General features: G+C 38.5%; 1 protein-coding gene across 1 annotated transcript in view; it reads left to right on the forward strand.

The window, feature by feature from the left end:
- Positions 1-20,573, forward strand: part of LOC150079337 (ciliogenesis-associated TTC17-interacting protein-like) — a 103,922-nt gene extending 83,349 nt beyond the window's left edge. Inside the window, exon 5 of the mRNA XM_090383036.1 lies at positions 20,442-20,573. Within this exon, the coding sequence (XP_090239162.1) occupies positions 20,442-20,573 (132 nt within the window). The remainder of the gene's footprint in view (positions 1-20,441) is intronic.
- Positions 20,574-21,277: the final 704 nt, after the last annotated feature.

The raw sequence follows: 21,277 nt of genomic DNA on the forward strand, positions 1-21,277 counted from the left end.
TATCTGACTGCACAATTACTCCCAGGTCTTTTTCATTTTTCTACCACCTTAAGTGTAGTACCACACAGTTGGTATGTTTCTCTGGGGTTACTTCTACCCATATGCAGTACTTTGCATTTGTCAATGTTAAACTTCAGTTGCCACTTCTTAGCCCTTCTGCCCAAATTATCTAGATCCTGTTGCAGTAGCACACTGCCATTACTGTCATTAACAACCCTGCCAACCTTTGTATCATCTGCAAACTTCGACATTAGGCCTGATATACCTTCATCAATATCATTGATAAATATACAAAACAACAGTGGACCCAACACCGAACCCTGTGGGACTCCACTAATAACATTAGTCCACGAAGAGCAGCACCCATTGATTACCACCCTCTGTCTTCTCCCACTTAACCATTCTTTTATCCATTGTAGCAACTTACCCTTAATACCATTCTGCTCCAATTTGTACAATAGTCTTCCATGCGCAACAGTGTCAAAAGCTTTCCTGAAATCCAAATATATGATATCAAAATTATTTTTTGCATCCAGTTCCTTTGTAACCACATCATAATAACCAGTCAGATTTGTCAGACAAGACTTTCCCTTAACAAATCCATGCTGTGTCTGAATTATTGCTGCAGTCTTGTCTAGATGATCCTGCAATGCATCTTTAGCCAGTGACTCCATTATTTTACCCGGAACAGAAGTTAAACTAACTGGTCTGTAATTACTTGTGTCACCCTTCATGTTCCCCTCCATGGGAACCTCCCCTGAGTCCAAGGATGCGCTCATAATTATGACTAAGGGTTTGCTTAGTTGCTTTGCTGCCTCCTTTAATATAACTGGATAGATCCCATCCACCCCAGGTGCTTTTCTTATGTTTAACTTCAACAATTTCTCCTCCACTTTGCTCTCAGTTATTACAAAATCATTAAGTATCCTGCTACAATTTGATAACCTTCTGCCATTTTCAAACCTTAATAATTCTTCATGTGTGAATGTAGATGCAAAATACTCATTCAGTTTGTCAGCTATCTGAGCAGGATCATCAACAGTCGAACCATCAAGTGGACCAATCAGATTCATCCCCTTCCTTTTAGAGTTTATATAAGTAAAGAAATCCTTGCTGTTTTTCTTAGCATCTTTTGCCAAGGATTTCTCGTAATCTGCCTTCGCATGCCTAACCTCCTTTGTGACCTGATTACAGACTAGCTTATATCTGCCATAGGTTTCTGAGTCGTTTGTAATTTATATGCATCTCATGCATTTTTCTTCTCTGTTACGAGTCTCATTAGTTCATTAGATAACCATTTAGGCCTAAACCTTGCCCGATATTTCTAGATAGGTATGAAACTTTTAGTGGCATCCACGATTAATTTCTTGAATGCTTCCCACTTAGAATTTACTGTTGATAACATCATCAGTTGATCCCACTGTACAGAATTTAAAAACTTTCTGAGACCACTGTACTCACCTTTACAGGAGCAAAAACCCTTTCCTTTACCCCTGATGGTAATTAAATCTTTAAGTAAATCCCACATCAGTACACTGTGATCGTTGGCCCCTAGTGGTTCCTTTAACTGCAAATTCTTAATACACAAATGATCACTGCTGATAACCAGATCAAGAGTATTACTCTCTCTGGTTGCCTCTCGAACATGCTGTTGCAGAAAACAATCATCCAATAACTCCACAAAAGTCTGACTAGTGTGTGAGTGACCAACCCACAAGTTGCAGTCAATATCTGGGAAGTTAAAATCCCCCATTATAAGACATTCTGATTTACTAGTCCACTCTCAAGTATAACATTCCTAACTCTGGTGTTTTATGGTATTGAATGAGAGCTAAAGAGGCAATTATCCAACGTAACAAACATTTATTATATAAAAACACATTTGTACAATGTGCTTGCATCCATTAAAATAGCATAAGAAAAAAACAAGATATTTCTTGGTGTTAAAAAAATAAAGTTGATATTAGCTAGGACAATAATTCATGACTAATATTATGGTATCCTTTGTTACTGGTCGCTCGCTTGTACCATGAGCATAGTAAACACACATAAGTAGCCATCACTACTACTTTGACTCAACCATTAACTTTTAACATAACACTTAGAAATGGGATATTCCAAATGTCTCCTTATTTCCCATAACTTACAATAGCAATTTTAAAATCATAACAATTCAAAATTATAACATGTTAAAATCACAAAGTATGAGAAACAAATGGATACACTAGGAAGGCATATACAAAATACTAGGAAGGAATCATTTTCTTCTTTCAATTGTAACTATTCCATTATTAATATAGTTGGGGAAGGACGTTATGTGGTTGTTATCCATTAAGAATTATTAATATGTATAACTAACCACTCTTTTACCACGTCAAGTTTTTAATATATTTTAAAAATATATTAAAAACTATGCTATGCTATAGGCTATGCCTCCCACAGCCTTATTTCTCTTCAGGTCTGAGGGCGGTCAGCAGCACAGTCTGATGATGGGTATTGGCAAGGTACCTGAAATGTCACACTATTGTATATATTAGTTTAGGCTATGCTTAATAAAATATATATTAAAAACTCCACGTGGTAAATGAGTGGTTAATTATACATATTAATAATTATTAATATTCCATTATTATTCCACTAAGGTTTGCCTTTCATACTCATCATGCACATAGTAAAAATTTTCTCACTTATTCCATTCTGTTCTTCTCTTCTGGCTGAGCTGCAAACCTCCATGGCACCTTAAGTTTCCATTAGGATGAGCTGGGGCATTGGCATCTTCCTCAGCAACAACATAAGCACAAAACCACCATGAAAATCATTCGCTACATTTCCACACACTTCAGTCTAACTGCTCCCAATGACACCTTTTTTTGGGTCTTCCATGGGCCCTTTTTAAGCGAGAAGTTTCTCCAAAGTTTATTCAAACTCAGCGTCTCACTGGACGTTGAAGTGAGGACTCATGTCCCAAGCATTTGGACAACACATCTGCCATCTGATGACTACCCAAAAGTGCGGTCCACATTTCCATTTTTGGCATGAAATGGTGGTATCTAATACATGTGAATGCTTGCTAAAGGCATTTGCTTGTTCATGTGAGAGCCATGGTTTTTTGCTCTTTGTTTGTATGACAGCTGCTTTCGCTGACTCCATCTCACCTTAACAACAGAAATCGCCTGCAATGTAGGTGGTTAGTCACAAGTTTATGTAGATTTTTCTGCCTAAGTTACAAGTGGAGAATTTTGGGATTTAAAGGTCACTGATATCTTTAAACCATGTTTTTGAATAATATTTACTTATTCTAGCTGGTTTTCCCTTTAAATTGGTGGGTTTTACAAATTATTGATAATTACATTGTTAATTATCAATAAATGGTATCTTTCTATACATTAAAATAATATTCCTCCTAGTGATTTTTATTCAGCCAATGGGAGAATAGGGATGTGGGTGACATGGTAATACGTAACAAATACTAAAATACATAACAGAAGCTTGTTTTACTGTGGTAAAACAAGCTTCTGTTTTAGTGTGGTCATGCTAGCTAAACCTTGTGCGTGTGCTTTGTTTATCTAGCATGACCACGCAGTACCATTCTTGATTTCCGTATATGATGTATTTATGTATTCATAGCTGAGGAAGAGACACACATAGTGTTGAAAGCTTCTGTAAGTATTTTATTTTATTTTATTTTATCAAAAGAAGCAAGCACAGTGAGCAGGGGGCGAAGCCTCCTAGTACATAAAAAAAAAACAAAAAAAAAAAAAAAAAACAGAATAATGATTTGAGCAAATAATAAGAGTTAATTTACAGTGGCAGTTAGGGGGGAAAGGTGTGAAATTCACTCCACTCTTAACACAGCATGTCTTATTGTTTGCTCACTGTATTTAAGGTTTACAAAGAATGGTATCTAATGTGTCAAATCACCTCTGGCTGACAGAGCTGTAAAGGATTACACAAGGTGGATGTTCATGGTCAGTAAAGGGTGCAGTGCAGTGCAGTGCATTGTATGTGCTCAACAGCAGGTCACTATACATCACAATAAATATGGGGAATGCAAGAACAGTATCCCAAATGACGATGCACTGCACACCACAGCAGACGATCCAAAAAGACATCCTCTCCTTACTGCTTATCATTGTCAGTGGTGAATGCTGCGGTATCAACAACACACTGGAGGACTGGAAATGAGTGTGCTGGTCGGATGAGTCAAAATACCTTGTACAGCACTCCAAATGATGCCTTTATGTGTGGCACAAGCAACACAAGTCCATGGATCCATCATGCATGATGCGCCATACCCAGGAAGGTGGTGATGGTTGCTTAATATGGGGCATGTTTTGCATGCAAGAACCAATTCCTGGTGCTTATGGGCCAACATTTCACCTGTGAGGTCTACTGGCAGCTCTTGTGAGACCATGTGCACCCTGCCACGCTGCATTTTTTCCTACACAGAAATCTGATCTTCCAAGATGAGTGGTTCAGTGGAATGAATGGTTCAGGGAACACTGAAGATATCACTCATCTTGATTGGCCTCCAAATTCACCTGATCTATTTAATTTGACACCTTTGGAATGTTTTAGAACCAAGGTTGTAACAATACAAATTTCAAAAGACAATCCTTTATGAGTAGTGTATGCTTTTTTTTTTTTTTTTTTTTTTTTTAATTTTGCATGCAAAGGTTTTGGGTAGACACTGCTTTTAAATTTTTATAAAGCAACTGCCAGTAGAGATTTTTTTTCTGTAAATTTTTCTTGTAATTACAAGGTAAATACACATCCAGGAAAATCATTGCGGTATTATCATTTTTGAAAAACAATTCACATCATTCTCCCACATGTTTACATGTGGAAGAATGATGCAGCTGCTGTAGCTGAGTGAATCAGCTACAGGCTACCACATGCTTGCATATGTGGTAGCCCTTGAACATTCAGACACAACATGGGTTTGTTAAGGGGAAGTCTTGTCTGACTAATTTGATTGGATACTACGATGTGGTCACAAAGGAAATGTGGTCACTATATGCAGAAAATAATTTTGATATCATATACAATAGAGCGCTGATAATCCGAACGATCAGCATTAATTTTTTTTTTATGCTGGTGCCATAAAATAATTACAGTAAGCACCAGTTATTGGGATCACATTTGTGAATTGAATTTTGATTTATTAAACAACAATTCTAATCTATCACAGACTATAAAAATGAAGATATAAAGCATAAATTTTTACACTTTTATAATCTTACCAATTAACAAAATTAAATGACATGAAAATTGACAAACAAACTAAATGCTGAATCGACAAACGATCAACAAACTGAATGCTGTCCAACTCAACAGCCCTTGCTGAAAAGAGAGAAAGATCTGGCAGCAAAGAAATGCAGTTCGAAAATGGTGCAGCAAAAAATAAGTAATTATTTTTGTTAAAGGCCTATACATATGTGTCATTGTGGCTAAAAGTTCCATTTTTTTCCAGTTACCTGTGAATAAAAACACTTAAGTACAACTTAGTGTTTTTATTTCTAAACTTGCTAAACCTTTTTTTTTTTTTTTTTTTTTTGTTTTTAGTCTCCAGGATTTTTGATAAGTTCAAAAATCCAAGCTGGGTTCGGATAGGTTATCAAGACATCTGGTACAAATCTGTGGGTGATTCGTGCTTTGGTCGAGGCAGTCCAGTCCGACTGCCATTTGTGGAGGAGGGATACAATGTTTTTCCTTTCCTGTTTCTGGTTTTGGTGAGGTTGAGAATATAGTCGATGATTGTCATTGGCAGACTTTTCCTATAGTGGTAAAAGAGCTCTCTAGCAATCTCGTCCATATACATTGTGCTACCACTTTATTAGTACACCCCTACTGTTCACACAAATGGTCTGTCCCACAACGTTGCAAGTCACATGACCACAGCTGAGGATATAAATGCAGCAGAACAACCTTTCTAGTATCAGTTAAAAGTACAAACTGTAGCAAGAATGGGGAAAAGGAGTGATCTAATGGACTTCGAATGTGGCATGGTAGTAGGGGCAAGACGAGCTGGACAAAGCATCTCTGAAATGGGAGTTCTCCTGAACTTTTTATGCACCACAGTTTCGAGGGTGTGTCGAGAATGGTGCAACGAACAGTAAACATCCTCGCAATGGCACTCCTGTGGAAGAAAATCGCTTGTTGATGAGAGAGATCAGAGGAGGATGGCTAGAATTGTGCAAACAAATAGGCCACAATGTTGCACATCACATCAGAATATAACCTTGGTGCGCAGAACAAAATATTGCAACGGACCACTAGTCGCACTTTGTCGCGAATGGGCTACAACAGCCGATGGCCACATTGCGTACCTTTGTTATCAATGAAGAACAAGAGAGCATGCCTCCTGTGGGCACAGCAACACCAGCACTGGACCATCGAGGATTGGAAAACAGTTGCTTGATCTGACGAGTTGAAGTTCCTGGTGCATCATGTTGATGGAAGGCTCAGAATTTGGAAAAAACAACATGAATCCATGGACCTGTCATGTCTGACAACTACTGTGCAAGGTGGTGGGGGCAGTGTTATAGTGTGGGGAATGTTTTCTTGACACACATTGGGTTCACTGATACCCATAGATTCACATCTGAATGCCACATTGTACCTAAACATCGTTGCTGACCAAGTACATCCGTTCATGTTGACAGTTTATCCTCAGTTAAATGGTTACTTCCAGCAGGATAATGCGCCAGTGCACAAAGCCCAAATCAATATGGAATGATTCCAGGAATATGACAATGACTTTTCTTTGCTGCAGTGGCCCACTCAGTCCCTCGATCTCAATCCTATTGAACATCTTTGTGATGAGCTGGAAAAGGCTGTTCGCTGCAGGCCTACACCTCCACCGAATCTCAAGGAACTGCATGACACACTCATGTCTGCATGGTACTCTGTTCCTGCACAACGTTTTCAGCATCTTGTTCAATCCATGCCTAGACAAATTCAGGCTGTTTTGAAGGCTAAAGGAGGCTCAACACGCTACTAGGTAGGTGTACCTAATAAAATGGCAGCACAGTGTACAATGAGAGCACACCTGCCAGGACCTGAAGTGCAGGTGTGCTGACGGTGCAGTATGCCCTGGTGATGGAGAGTAGGATATGCCTTTGTATTGTTTCCAATTTTTTTCTATTTCTTTCGAGGATTACTCTGTGGCACAAGGCACCTGCACCATAGCAGAAAGCAGGAAACAGAACAGCCTTGTAGATAATTATTAATGTTCTTGTTTTTAGACCCCAGTCACATCTTGTAATTCTGGAAATCATGCCAGTATATTTCCTGATCTTTTCTTCAAGATGTTGTAGATGTGGGTGGAAGGTAAGTTTACTGTCAACTATAACTCCTAGATATTTGAATTATTTGAATTTGGTCACAAGTTTTACTTGTCTGCCATCAATCCTGATTGTTGGTGATCTAATAGCACTGAGGCTGCCTTTGATTAAAATTGCTTGAGTCTTTTCTGTTAATATTTTTAGTTTAGTATAAAGCAGAGCTATGATGCTCAATATGTTCTACATTGTATTTCAATATTTGCAAAAAAAATAAGAGAAATTTTCCTCAATATTATACATAGAACACTTCTATATGACACTCTCAAGCAATTAAAATGAATATAAAATTAACGCAAAATGATTACAATGAATAAAATCAATTTAAAAAATTTTAAAAATTAATTTTAAAAGTTTAACGTTAATTTTTCAAAACGAATTTCCTTCCTGAAGCTGATGGGACTTTTCAACCACATCTTAATTACTGGAATGGAAATATTCATTTCCATTTTTTAAAATTTTTTTCATATTATATTCCATAATATGGAAAATATTCCGTATTTTTATTACTGTAATCATTTTGCTTTAATTTTATATTCATTTTAATTGCTGGAAAGTGTCATATGGAAGTGTTCTATGTATGATGTTGAGGTAAATTTCTCTTATTTTTCTACAAATATTTTTAGTTTGTGTGGTAGTCATATTGTGGATAGCTTTTAGGGTGCCAAATTTGTCCTTCCTTCAAGCTGAGCACATGCGTTTGCATCTGTAATGATATCAGGTCAGTATTCAGGAGCTAATCTAGTATGATTGACCAGAACATTGGCCAAGCACAGACCCCTGGAGGCAAGCTTTGGTGACAACTCTGGAGCATTCTTTGTATTTTATATGGACCATGACCATGCAGCTCATCATATAATTATGTAGGCATGAGTGGAGACTTTTTGAGAAGGCGGCAAGCCTCAAATGCCTCAAGGTGATAGGCAACCAGAAGGTGTCAAAGGTACCTGCAAAGTCTATGGAGACAGCAAGCTGATATTTGTGGTCAGTTGTGGATTGAGCAGTGATAAGTGTCGACAGAGCGTCCTCAGGTGCAGCTGCCTTTCTTTAACCCATGTTGGTGTGGGAATTGTAAATTTACCTGATTGTAGTAGTAGTTGGTTGCTCTGGTATGCAATAATCATTCCAATATTTTCCCAAGAAAGGGTAGAAGAGCAATTGGCCAGTAAGAACTTGGCTGTATTGGTGGTTTATCTGGTTTATTGAGGATTAAGTGAATGCAAGCAATTTCACCTGGATGGGAAGGTAGATTTTTCAAGGCAGTTGTTGTAAAGAGCTAATAGGTGTTCTGGAAAGTGCTTATAGAATTTGTGAATGATCTCTGATTCCAGGAGATTGTGGCCCGGAGCCTTATTGGGTTTTGTTTTTGCAAGAGCAGCTGCAAGGTCTTCAAATCAGAAGGGTGGTGCAGTCAGGTACTTATTATAATTGTTTCCTTCACAAATACGTCTTCATGTTTCATTTTCTTGTCAGTCATCTTCTGGAAACAGACAGGTAAGAATATTTGCCACTGGGTCCTTCCAAGTATTGGTCAGAATTCCATTTGGTGTGATTGTTACATTTGTGATATCTCCACGAGGTAGTTTACTAGTGATGATTTTATAAACTATGCCCAAAGGGTGTGTGTTGCCAGTACTGGAGACAAGGTTTTTCCAGGATTGCCTTTTCTTTTGTCTGATCTTATTTGAGTATCGGTTTCTTGAGTTGCGGTAAGTGTTCTGCAGGACCTCTACTTCCAGTTGTGGCCAGGATCTACAGGCTCACTGAAAGTTTTTTTGTGCCGAGTGGACTTGTCTTCTCAGTGTTATCAGTTCTGCACACCACCATGGTACTGAGTTTTTCTGGGGTCTCTTCCTTGGTATCGAGATACCACAAGCTGTCTGGAGAATTATTGTGATATTGTGATGACTGTGGCATGCTCATCCAGAGGCGGGCGAGAAAATTCTGTAGGGATTTTTGCTCAAGGAGTTGTTTCAGCATTACTACAAAGCACTTCCAGTTCACCTTTTTGAGAGAGCATCTGTTTGTGTTGTTGATACTGGGTGGAAGAGGATCCACCAATCAGACAAGAGAGAAGGAGATTGCCCGATGATCCGAGGTGGTCCAAAGTTCATTAACTTGCCAGTGCCCATTTTTTCAAGACAGATCTTGTAGCTGGGGGGGTGTCACATCAATATTAGTTTCATACTGTGTTGTGGAGAAGGTACATAGTTGACAAGGTTTGTAGGTGGAGGTAGCCAGATGTCTTCTAGCCTCATACCATTTACTACACTGGGACGAGCCGCATTGCCTTGCTGGATGGACTCGCATTCCGCCAGATGGCGGAGTGTGAGTTTATTTCCATGGCCACAGTGTTTTTTTGGCTGCTTAGAGAGTTCAAGGCTGCTTGTAGATAATAAATTATGGGGGTGATGTCTTCCCCAGGTCTGGAATATATGTAAATCAGGTGAAAAGTTCCCATTGCAGATATGTGGACACAGGCAGCGAAGGTTGTAAATTGGAAGTTTACCTTGGTTACAGTGATGTTTGAGCTCCATACTATAATGGCTGCTTAGGCATATCACCCTCTGACTCAACAATTTTGTAGGATATGGGGTATCCTTGAACCTTTTTCGAATGACCATAGGGTTCTTGGATGAGGCAGATGTCAATGCATTGCTCTTCAATTTTCTTTTTGAGTTGGTCCACTACCAAGCATGCGTGCTGGGCATTAATTGCAAGAACTTTAACTGTTTTGAGGTGTTTAGGGCATAGATCCCTGGTCAATTTTTTCCTGGTATAATCTCTTTACTTTTTGGTACGTGGGGCAACTGGGACCTCGGATTGAATAGCCCTGATTAATTTTGTTCATCTTGCAGTTTACACAGGTGGGAGGGTCATCTCTCTTTTGACACTCTTTGATTGTGTGCCCTTTTTTCTGCACAGTGCCCACAGATGGCCACTGTGGAAGTATAGGTATGTGTTGTATACCCAAATTTGTGGCAGCTGTAACATTTCAGCACTGAGATGAACTCTGTATCTGTGAGACCAAAGTACCAGTGTACATTTTTCTCTTGCTTTTGTGATGATATTCTATATATTGGGAGCAAGCTCAATGATCCAATTTACATTTTTCTTGGATTTGGTTGTTGTGCCGTATTTAGGTAGAAAGCTTTTTTGCATGTTTGGTGATGTAGTTGCTGAAGTTACATTCATGCACCTCATCAAGAAGCTCTTCTTGAGAGATACCACTGGGAACATCAAAGATAATGATAGATGGACCTTTGGGTTTGTCGGGGGGGTTCTGCTTGTAGGCCAAGATTTGTCATCGAGGCAGATTGGAGTAGAGCACTGGCAGTTTCTACTATTATTCCTGTGTTTCTTGTTTTTCAAATGGCATTTACTTTTATATTCTTCATATTTGTTTTTATATGTTTAGTCATTGCTTCCTTGATGGGTTGGAGAATTTTCAAATGGATGTAAGATGACAATGTTGGGTTTCTTTTTATCCGTTTTGAGGTTGGTTGATTGGTGATTCTTTTCTCTTTCACTGCTTGTGCATAAGAGCAAGTGTGCTGTAGCATGTTTGATTCTTGCTCTTCCAGTTGTGGCAGCTCATATTGAATAGGGGTGCTGAAGGATCCCCCCCCACTGCCCATCTAAGTAGACATCCAGCATCATCAATGCCTTTTTATTCTCTGTGAGTGGAAGCAAAAGAGCAGGCAGCAAGCGGGATATGAGGGTCAGCACACTGTGGCATCTGATTTTTTGTTCATTTTTATTGTCTTGGCCTCCCAACTTGGTAGTTAGTTTCTCATTCTGGATGTGAAGATTCAGGAGAAGCCTTTCCTTGTTTGTCCAGATCTTGATTATTTTGATCCTAACAGCAGCGGAGACATGGTTGGACTGACAGGCCGAAACCTTTTAAGTCAGAGCCTCTGCTCAAGTATTGCATATAGTGGACTGGTGTTTTCTTGGTAGTACTCAATGGCGAAGTGCTGTTAATGTGGGAGTTCTGCCTCAGACTGTGTAGATGGTTGGTTGCTATCTTTAGGTGTTGGAGATTCAGAGCCCAAATGGGGAGTTACACACCTTTTATTCTTTTTCTGCCCAGACAAAATAGCAGGCTTTATGGTCTATGTTATACTCATCAGGATCTTCATACATAGGATCAATCCTGCTTGATCTAGCAGGAGAAAGTACAGGCAGTGCCTGTATCCCAGTTTCCGAATCTGACATAATAAGAGGTTTCAAAGTTATGAATTATTTAGGAACACTTTGGTTCTTTATTATTTTTTATTATTTAATAAATTTTTTTATAATAATATTAATAATATTTTTTATTATTCATTCATCTTTTAATTAAACGTACACAATCTGATGATTTGTAGGAAAAATGCAGGACCATGCTGAGGAAATGCCGCTTTTTTTTTGTAGTTTGCGCATTGGCTTCTTTGGCCATAATGCACCTTCCAAGGTTTTTGCAGTACTTCAATCCAAGCCCGAGGCAGGATTCCAACCCACGACCTTTGGGTTGCCAGGCAGGCAATTTACCCACCCGGCTAGCCCAGTTGGCAAGAAAATGCCACAAGCTAGGCCACAATGTCTATGTGTCTGCAATTCTGCCCAGACACGATAGCAGGGATTATATGTTAAAAGCCTTGTGGATTAACTCAAGACTTGAAGTACACTGCAAGGCTTTTGGGGGCAAATTTCTATCAGCTTGGCCCACACTTGTAGGTAGAAGGAATTTGCTTTGTAGAGATGGGATACACTTAAACAAAGGTGGTGAAAAAGTTTTTGCCAGTATTACTGAGGATACCTTAAAGGTGCAGGAAAACTGCTAGTTAGGGGGGATGTGGGTAATACTGACACGTGTTTATCTGATAATATTGGTCAAAGTAACTCTTGCACATACCTCAAGAGTTCTTATCTGTTTCCCCAACTGGAGGGCAGAAACGTTTCAAGTGAATGGGTAGCTAATGCCACGGAAGACAGCCTAAAAAACTTCAAGGGTTGTGTTAGGGTTGTTAAATATACAAGAACAGTGTCTTAATTGTTTATATAGTAATGTTAGAAGTGTCGTCAACAAAATTAGTGAATTCAAACTGCTGATTAAATCAAGTAACGCGGGCATCATAAGGCTTACGGAAACATGGTGCCACCCGGAAATAGGGGATGATGAGTTTCAGTACAGCTTGTATAATGTATTTAGGAAGGATAGGGTAGATAGAAAGGGTGGTGGGGTAATGCTTTTTATCAGAAGCAGCCTGTGTGCGATGATAGCTTTCCCAGATTCAGACGTTTCACATGCTAGTATAGAATCTGTATGGTGTGAGATAGTTGGAAACAAAGGTATAATGGGAGTGGGAGTAATTTGCAGACCAGGTGATTGTGAAGATTATGTTGAAAGCCTCTACATGCAAATGGAATGGGCAAGTAAGTGTCAATATCTTATCATGGGTGATTTCAATTTGCCTCTAATAGATTAGAGAAAATGGGAAGGAAACTCGACATGGGGAACAAAATTTTTAAATCAACTAGATCGTATGTATAGCTTAGCTTAATTTTCAGCACTCACCTCATTACAGTCCTTATGTGCTGTAATGTTATTACATTACAGCACATAAGGACTCCTTAAAAAATCAAGAATCAACTAGATGACTGTTATTTGTATCAACATGTCAGAGAAAGTACTAGAGAAAAGAATATCCTAGACCTCATCATCACCCATGAATCAGATGACATAACAGGGCTGACAGTAGAGGAACCAGTAGCAGGAAGTGATCATGTAGTTCTGGAGTAGACAACGAAGAGAGAGATAACAGTAGTTAAAGGCAAAGGAGTAAGTTATAATTTCAGAAAAGGAAATTACAATGCCTTAAGGTGCTACATGGCCTCTATTAACTGGGTAGATATCGCACAGAGAACAAATACAATTGAACTGTAGTATGCTTTTAAAACATTAATCACAGACTCCTTGAATGCGTATTTACATTAAAATAATACTCCACGAGGAGGGTTCCAAGTTGGATGAATAGTGAAGTTGCCACATTACTTGAGCAGAAAAAGGTGGCATGGAAAAGTTACAGAGCAATAAAAAGTACTGAAGCCTATAACAGCTACAAGATGATCTGTAATAGAGCCACAGAAAAGGTTCGACAGGCAAAGGCAGTTTATGAGAAATCGCAAGCAAAGAGGGAGATTAAGGAATTCTTCACTTATATAAATGCTAAGAAGAGCAAGACAAACCAGATCGGACCTTTACGGAAGGGAAAGGGGATAGTATTAAATACACCATCTGCCGTTGCAGATGAACTCAACAGTTATTTTGCATCGATATTTACAGAAGAAAAACCTTTTGCGGCAATGGAAAATTATTGGAGCGAAGTTGAAAAATATGTAATTAATGATATTGAAATTTCGCAAGATTATTTAATGAAAAAACTTTCGAGCCTACAAACCAGTAAGGCTCCTGGAGTTCATGGAATATACTCTATAATCTTAATGGAGGTGGCAAGTGAGTGCATTGAACCATTGAGGCTAATTATGTGAGCATCACTAGACTCTGGGGAGATTCCTTTGGATTGGAAAAGTGCCAATGTATCTCCCATACATAAGGATGGTTCTAAGAGTGAAGTGGGAAATTATCGACCTGTCGGATAATTTGGATAGAATTGAAATTCTCAAGAATACTCAGCAAGGTTTTGTAAAGGGAATATCATTTTGAACAAATCTTGTTCACTATTTTGAAAGGGTCACTCATGAGCTGGATTTAGGGAATAACTTTTGACTCAGTCCCACATGAGTGGTTGCTTTATAAGCTGAAGCAGGTTGGAATCACTGGGAAAATCCTTAGATGGATATCAGGATGGCAGGAGGCAGAGGGTTGTGATAAATGCCTATTCCTTAGATTGATGTAAGAAGTGGGGTTCCCCAAGGATCAGTATTAGGACCACTGCTGTTTTTAATTTTCATAAACGACATCGATGAAGGGATAGAGGGCGTGATGTCTAAATTTGCAGATGATGTTAAAATTGGTAGAGTATTTAATGATCACTGTCAAGCTGAACTTCTTCAGAAAGACCTAGATAGACTTCAGGAATGGACAGAAAAATGGCAGTTATACTTTAATCCAACAAAGTGTAAGGTATTACACCTGGGAAACAGTAATCCCAAAATAACTTATTCACTTGGTGGAGTTCAACTAAACCCAGTACTGGAGGAAAGGGACTTGGGTGTTACGATACGGTCAGACATGAAATTCTCAGAGCATTGTAAACAGGTTGCAAGGAAGGCCCATGGTGTCCTATCGATGATCTATCAAACTTTTGCAAATAGAGATAGGGATGTGATAATCCCGTTATATAAGGCTTTTGTTAGACCACACTTGGAATACTGTGTTCAAGTATGGAGAACACACCTAAAGAACGACATCAAGCTTCTTGAAAGGGTGCAAAGATGGGTAACTCGCCTGGTGAGATCGCCAAAAGGGCGTCCTTATGAAGAAAGACTTCAAATATGTGGGTTGCAGAGTTTAGAAACTAGACATCTTAGAGGAGATTTGATTGAGGTGTGTAAGGCGTTTATCATAGAGGTGTTTAAGGTGTTTATCTGAGAGGCATCATTAAAATGAACGAGGACGAGATTTTCAAGATTATAAATGATGCTGGAACTAGGGGCCTTAAATTCAAGTCACAGGGGGAGATGTTTAGATTGGACTGCAGGAAGTTTTATTTTAGCCAGCGAGTTGTAAATTACTGGAATAAGTTGCATACATGGGTGGTAGAGGCTGACAGTTTGGGGAAATTCAAAGGTCATCCGGATAGTACCTACGGGTGAGGGAAACACAAGATGATAGGTTTAATTTCCTTTTCTTAACAAGTACTCACCAAGTTAGAGCAGGTTATCTTATTTGCAAAGTTTTTCAGAAAATTTTGTTTTCTAAGTTCAGTTTCCAAGGACAGGACAATTAAAATCAATGCTATACTGTAAGAATGTTCCCTTCGGTTGGGTAAAATTACAAACTTTATTGCCTTCTGACGGGCAGCAGTGGGAAGTTAAGCTTAACGTAAACCTTCCCCTTCCAGCACTCAGTAGGGGGCAAGCTTGACCTTGTGTTTTACACCAATGCAAAAGGGCAGTTTCAGCAAACTTCAAAATAGTGTAGAACAAAAATTAATATAAAAGATTACCTCGCAAAAATCAGCTTCAGAAGAGGTTACCATCGGATCCAGGGTGATATGAAAAAAATTTGATATAAGTGACATACTTGAAAAAACAAAGAAGACTTTAAAATAACATGTTATCATGAGGAGTTTTCCTGTGAGCAACCTCACATCCAACATAGCAGCACAACAAAAAAGTGATGGTTTGAGATCTACTGTGTGCTCTTGCCGGAGAACTGGATCCACTCTCTGGGTTGATGGATGGAGCCAAACAGCCTTGAACTTGAGAGTGAGAGGCTTGTCATCATGTTGAAAAAACATGTTGTTGCCTGGATCATTCTGAGCAGTCTGCAAGATCAGATAATGCTTCAGAATATCTTGATACATGAGACTGGTGACTGATCTTCTTGTGAACAATAGGCCATACACATTCTGCAACTTGCAACACAAAATATACTAAACTGTGGGACTGTCTCAGGCAAAAACCCCTATGGCGGTTTTTTTACTTCCTCCGTACATGTATTTGACTTGCCTGTGACATGGGATGTACATTTATCATTAAAATACAAAATGTTTAAGCAACACTTCATTTTCTGTATCTTAGTAAACATGTTCACACAATGTCTGATCTTGCCATCAGCCATAACAGCTTGTACCATCTGCAACTTTTATGTTTTAGATGCAACTTCTTACACAATGCTTTTTCACTTCATATTGTTTTTTGCAGTACCCCAAAAGTGGTTTAATAACAAGTTCAATGCTGACCTGATATGTTGTTTTTTGTGAACTGTGGATGCAACTTCTCACTTGTTCAATGGTTTCTTTACTTACAGTATAACTATCAGTCTTCTCACCATAGTAAACAGAATTCAGTAGCTACAAAGTCTTTATTATAATCAGATTGAAGATTTGCTCAGGGTTTTTCTGAACCTTGTACAAAATTTCCACTTAAATAGTATCACAGACTTTATTTCTTCTATCCTTTATGGCTCTTTTCTCCACCAATGTATTGGCACATCATTTTCATTTGCTGTTGATTACTTCAGTAATCAACAGCAAATGAACATGAAAACTCTGACTTTGACTCCTGTTTTTAGCATTAGCATTAGTAGAGGCATATGATGCAAGAAAGCAAGCTTATTCAGCATCAGCCAAAAAAAAAAAAAAAAAACACACCACTCCCATTTCACCCCTCCGTTCGTTCGAAATATGTGTCCAGTTGAGCTTTAAATTTGTTTAGGCTATCAACTTCAACAACAAGTGATGGAAGTCGGTTCCACCAACCAACCACCCGCTGGCCAAAGGCAAATTTCCGCACATCTATCCGACATCCGTCCTTCCTCAATTTGAATTTATGCCCTCTGAGCTGATTATTCTGAGCAAGATGAAGAATCCCATTGGCATTGAGCATGCTCAAACCATTCAAAGCCTTATACACCTCTATCAGATCACCTCTCCGGTGCCTAGTCTCCAGACTCTGTAATTTGCAAAACTTAAGCCTTTCTTCGTAAGAGCAACCCTTTGTTCCATTCACTAATCTTGTTGCCCTTCTCTGTACCCGTTCCAGCAGCTCCACATCCTTCCTGAAATGAGGCTTCCAGACCTGTATACAGTACTCAAGATGTGGCCTAACCATTGCCTTATACAAGGGAATAATCACCTCCTTATCCCTGCTAGAAAAATTCCTCTTTATCATTGACAAGACACCATGAGCTACTCTTGCAGCTCGTCTGCACTGCTCAGAGAACTTCATATCTGCCTGCACAATTACCCCCAGGTCCTTTTCATTCTCCACCACTGTCAGTGTAGTACCGCAGAGTTGATACGTTGCTCTGGGGTTACTGTTTCCCATATGTAGTACTTTACATTTGTCAATGTTAAACTTCATTTGCCACCTCTCAGCCCATCTGTTCAACCTTTCCAGATCCTGTTGCAGCAGCATAGCATCAGTAGTGTCCTTAACAACCCTGCAAACTTGGACATTAAACTTGATATCCCATCATCAATATCATTCATAAACACCGAAAACAACAACGGACCCAACACTGAACCCTGAGGAACTCCACTAATAACATTAGTCCACGTTGAGCAGTGTCCATTGATTACCACTCTCTGTCTTCTGCCACTCAACCATCCCCTTATCCATAGCAGCAATTTGCCTCCAATGCCACACTGCTCCAATTTGTGCAGCAGTCTTCCATGTGCAACAGTATCAAAAGCCTTTCTAAGATCCAAATATATAATATCAAAGTTATTCCCTGCATCCAGTTCTTTTGTGACTACATCATAGTATCCAATCAAATTGGTCAGGCAAGACCTGCCCTTAACAAAACCATGCTGCGTCTGAGCTATAACTGAATTCTTGTCTAGATGATCCTGCAGTGCTTCTTTAACCAGTGCCTCCATTAATTTACCTGGAACAGAAGTTAAACTAACAGGTCTATAATTACTTGTGTCAGCCTTTGATCCTCCTTTGTGAATTGGGGTTACATTTGCACATCTCCAGTCTATGGGTACCTCCCCTGAGTCCAAAGAAGCTCTCATAATTATGGCTAGGGGCTTGCTTACTTCCTTTGCTGCCTCCTTTAATATAACTGGATAGATCCCATCCACCCCAGGTGCCTTTTTTATGTTTATCCTCAACAATCTCTCCTCCACTTTCCTCTCAGTTATTACAAAATCATCCAGCTCACTGCCAATGTTTACTTTACCTACATCATTCTCCTTCCTGAATAACTCCTCATGCGTGAATGTAGATGCAAAATACTCGTTTAAATTGTTAGCCACCTGAGCAGGATCCTCAACTGTTGAACCATCAATATCCAGTGGACCAATCTGATTCATCCCTTTCCTTCTTGAGTTTAAATATGTAAAGAACTCTTTTCTGTTTTTCTTTGCATCCTTTGCCAAGGATTTTTCGTAGTCTGCCTTTGCCTGCCTAATCTCCTTTGTGACTTGATTGCAGACCAACTTATATCTATCATAGGCTTCCATGTCACCCATTAATTTGTATGTATCCCATGCATTTTTCTTCTCTGCCACATGTCTCATTAGTTCATCTGACAACCATTTAGGCCTAAACCTTGAACAATATTTCTTAGTTGGTATGTAGAGCCTGGTAGCCTCCAAGATTAGTTCCTTGAATGCCTCCCATTTTGAGTTTGCTGTTGGTAACATCATCAGTTGGTCCCACTGTATAGAATTTAAATACTGTCTCAGACCATCATAGTCGCCTTTACGAAAACAAAAACCCTTCCCTTTACCTCTGATGGTAGTTACCTCCTTGAGTAAATCCCACTTCAACACACTGTGATCACTGCCACCTAGTGGTTCATTTACCTGCAGATTCTTAATGCATGAAGAATCACTACTGATAATCAGATCAAGAGTATTGCTCCCTCTTGTTGCCTCACGAACATGCTGATGTAGAAAACAATCATCCAATAAATCCACAAAAGCCTTGCTAGTGTGCGAGTGACCAACCCACAAATTCCAGTCAATATCTGGGAAATTAAAATCCCCCATTATAAGACTCTCTGATTTACTGGCCCACTCTATTTCCTTGTACAATATCTTATTATACTCATCAGAGTCATTAGGCCTATAGCACACTCCTACTCTCAATTTTTATTTCCCTATGCTTATGTCACACCAAACTGACTCGACACTGCCCTGTCCATCGATGTCAACTGGCTTCACTTCCTTGGACTTTATGTGTTTCTTAATTAATAGCATAACCCCTCCTCCCCTCCTGTCCTGTCTATCCTTTCTATACACATTGTATTCCCCAAATTCCAGTTCCGCATTACTTATATCTGTGTGACACCACGTCTCTGATATCCCAACAATATCTGCCTTTGATGTTTTGAGCAATACCTCAAATTCATCAAATTTATTTACCAAACTCCTAGCATTGGTGTACACGCAGGTATACATGCACCTGTTTCTATTCTTAGCTACCCTAACACAACCCATGTGTTTACTTGTACCGCAATGACTCCCAGCAGTCTCTGAAATATCCTGCATCTTGTTTTTCAGGCTTCTGCTCATTTCAATAGAAGCAGTGCAAGAATCACTTCCACCTCTGCCAGTGGCTACTGTTAATCTATTAGTCCTTGTATCCCCCCCCCAACTAGCAGGTTTCCGACCCACCTAACACTGCCTCGACAGCATCAGCAAAAATTCTTGCACCCTTTCTATTTAAGTGTATCCCATCCCTGTAGAAGCAATCTCTCCTGTTAACAAGTACAGTCCAGGCTGAAAAAAATTCTACCCCTTGAGCCTTGCACAATCCCTCCAGGGCCGAATTGATCGACAAGGCTCTCATCATATACTCTCTCCTATCGTGTCTGGGCAGAATTGCAGACACTTTCAAATTCAACCCTAATTCACGGCTTTTTTTCAACAGTGACCTGTACTTGCTAAGTAATTCCGCCGGTCTCCTACTCTTAATATCATTAGTGCCAAATTTTTATCACTGTCAGCACTTGTTTATTATACTGAACATATTTACAAACTTTAAGTTGAAGCTAGTTTTGACTTACTGTATAATATTAAATGAGATAGCCTAATAATATAAATTAAAACTAAAAATAAGCAGTTTATGTAACCAGTGCATTCAAACATTTTATATTTGTCACTTGTTTCAATACTTATCTGTTTAAAGTTCTTACCTTTACAATTTGATATTATTATTTTATACATATATTTTGTATAATAAACAACATTATTATATTTTGTTGTTTGACTTTTAATGATCAGTTCTGCCAAATTGGTAGAAATCAGCTGGATAATGCCACAATAATTAATAATCAAAAGACTCAGAGTTTTTTTTTTTTAATGTTATTAATACATAAGCAATTGCAGTACAAGTGTTAAATGTCTCTATAAAATTCTGAATGCTTCATTACTTGATAAATCACTAATTTTTTATTTTTATTTTTAACTGTAGGATCAAGAATCATTTATTACTAAAGTCACTGACATGAAAACAATACTGTCCAACTTTATGGAGAACATTTTATTCCAGAAACCTGAGAATGTGTTTGATTATGCAACAACCTATTTCAACATCAGTGCCTAACAGATTATAAACTGTATTACTTGTAATTATTTCTTAAAATATTGAATAAGATTAAAAGTACAGATGTTTTTAATAAAGGTTGAGTTACACTTACTTCAAGATGAACAGAATTTAAATTATCTACTTTCATTTAGAAAAAATTACATAAATTAATTTTCTGAAGATAATCATCATTAACATGTACAAAGATAATTCCTAAAATAATGGCAATTTATTTTAAGTTAAAATACATGGTATTTGAAAAGCATTTAGTTTATTTTATTTCAGTATTGAGACATCTGGTACCGATGTTTTGTAATCAGTTTTAAAATTATTCACGTGCAGTGTGAATACCAAAATTACACCAAGTAGCACTGCATAATTTGTTTTTTAAATGACGGAGTAATACCTTCATAGAGAGATCTACAGAAGAATGAAGTAATATTGTGAAGCATGTAGAGCCAAAAGAAAAGTTTAGGAATGCATACAAATGTTTACCAGAACAAAAACATGGTATGTTTTTGTTCTACATGTCCTATAAAATTACTAACACTATTTCAAAATTTGCATTTGAAATCTTAGGATATCTTAATCACAGCACTTGTGTCAATAACCTAGCAATGGAAATCATGAAAACTTGACTAGGCAAAGTAAAGAGTTCTTCTTGGAGGAAGTTTTTTGTTTGTTTTGTTGGTTTTTAGGAGCATTAGCAACTAAGGCCATAT

Source organism: Mastigoproctus giganteus, chromosome 10, assembly GCF_048544385.1.
Source record: "Mastigoproctus giganteus isolate SK-2022 chromosome 10, ASM4854438v1, whole genome shotgun sequence".
NCBI lineage: Eukaryota > Metazoa > Arthropoda > Arachnida > Uropygi > Thelyphonidae > Mastigoproctus > Mastigoproctus giganteus.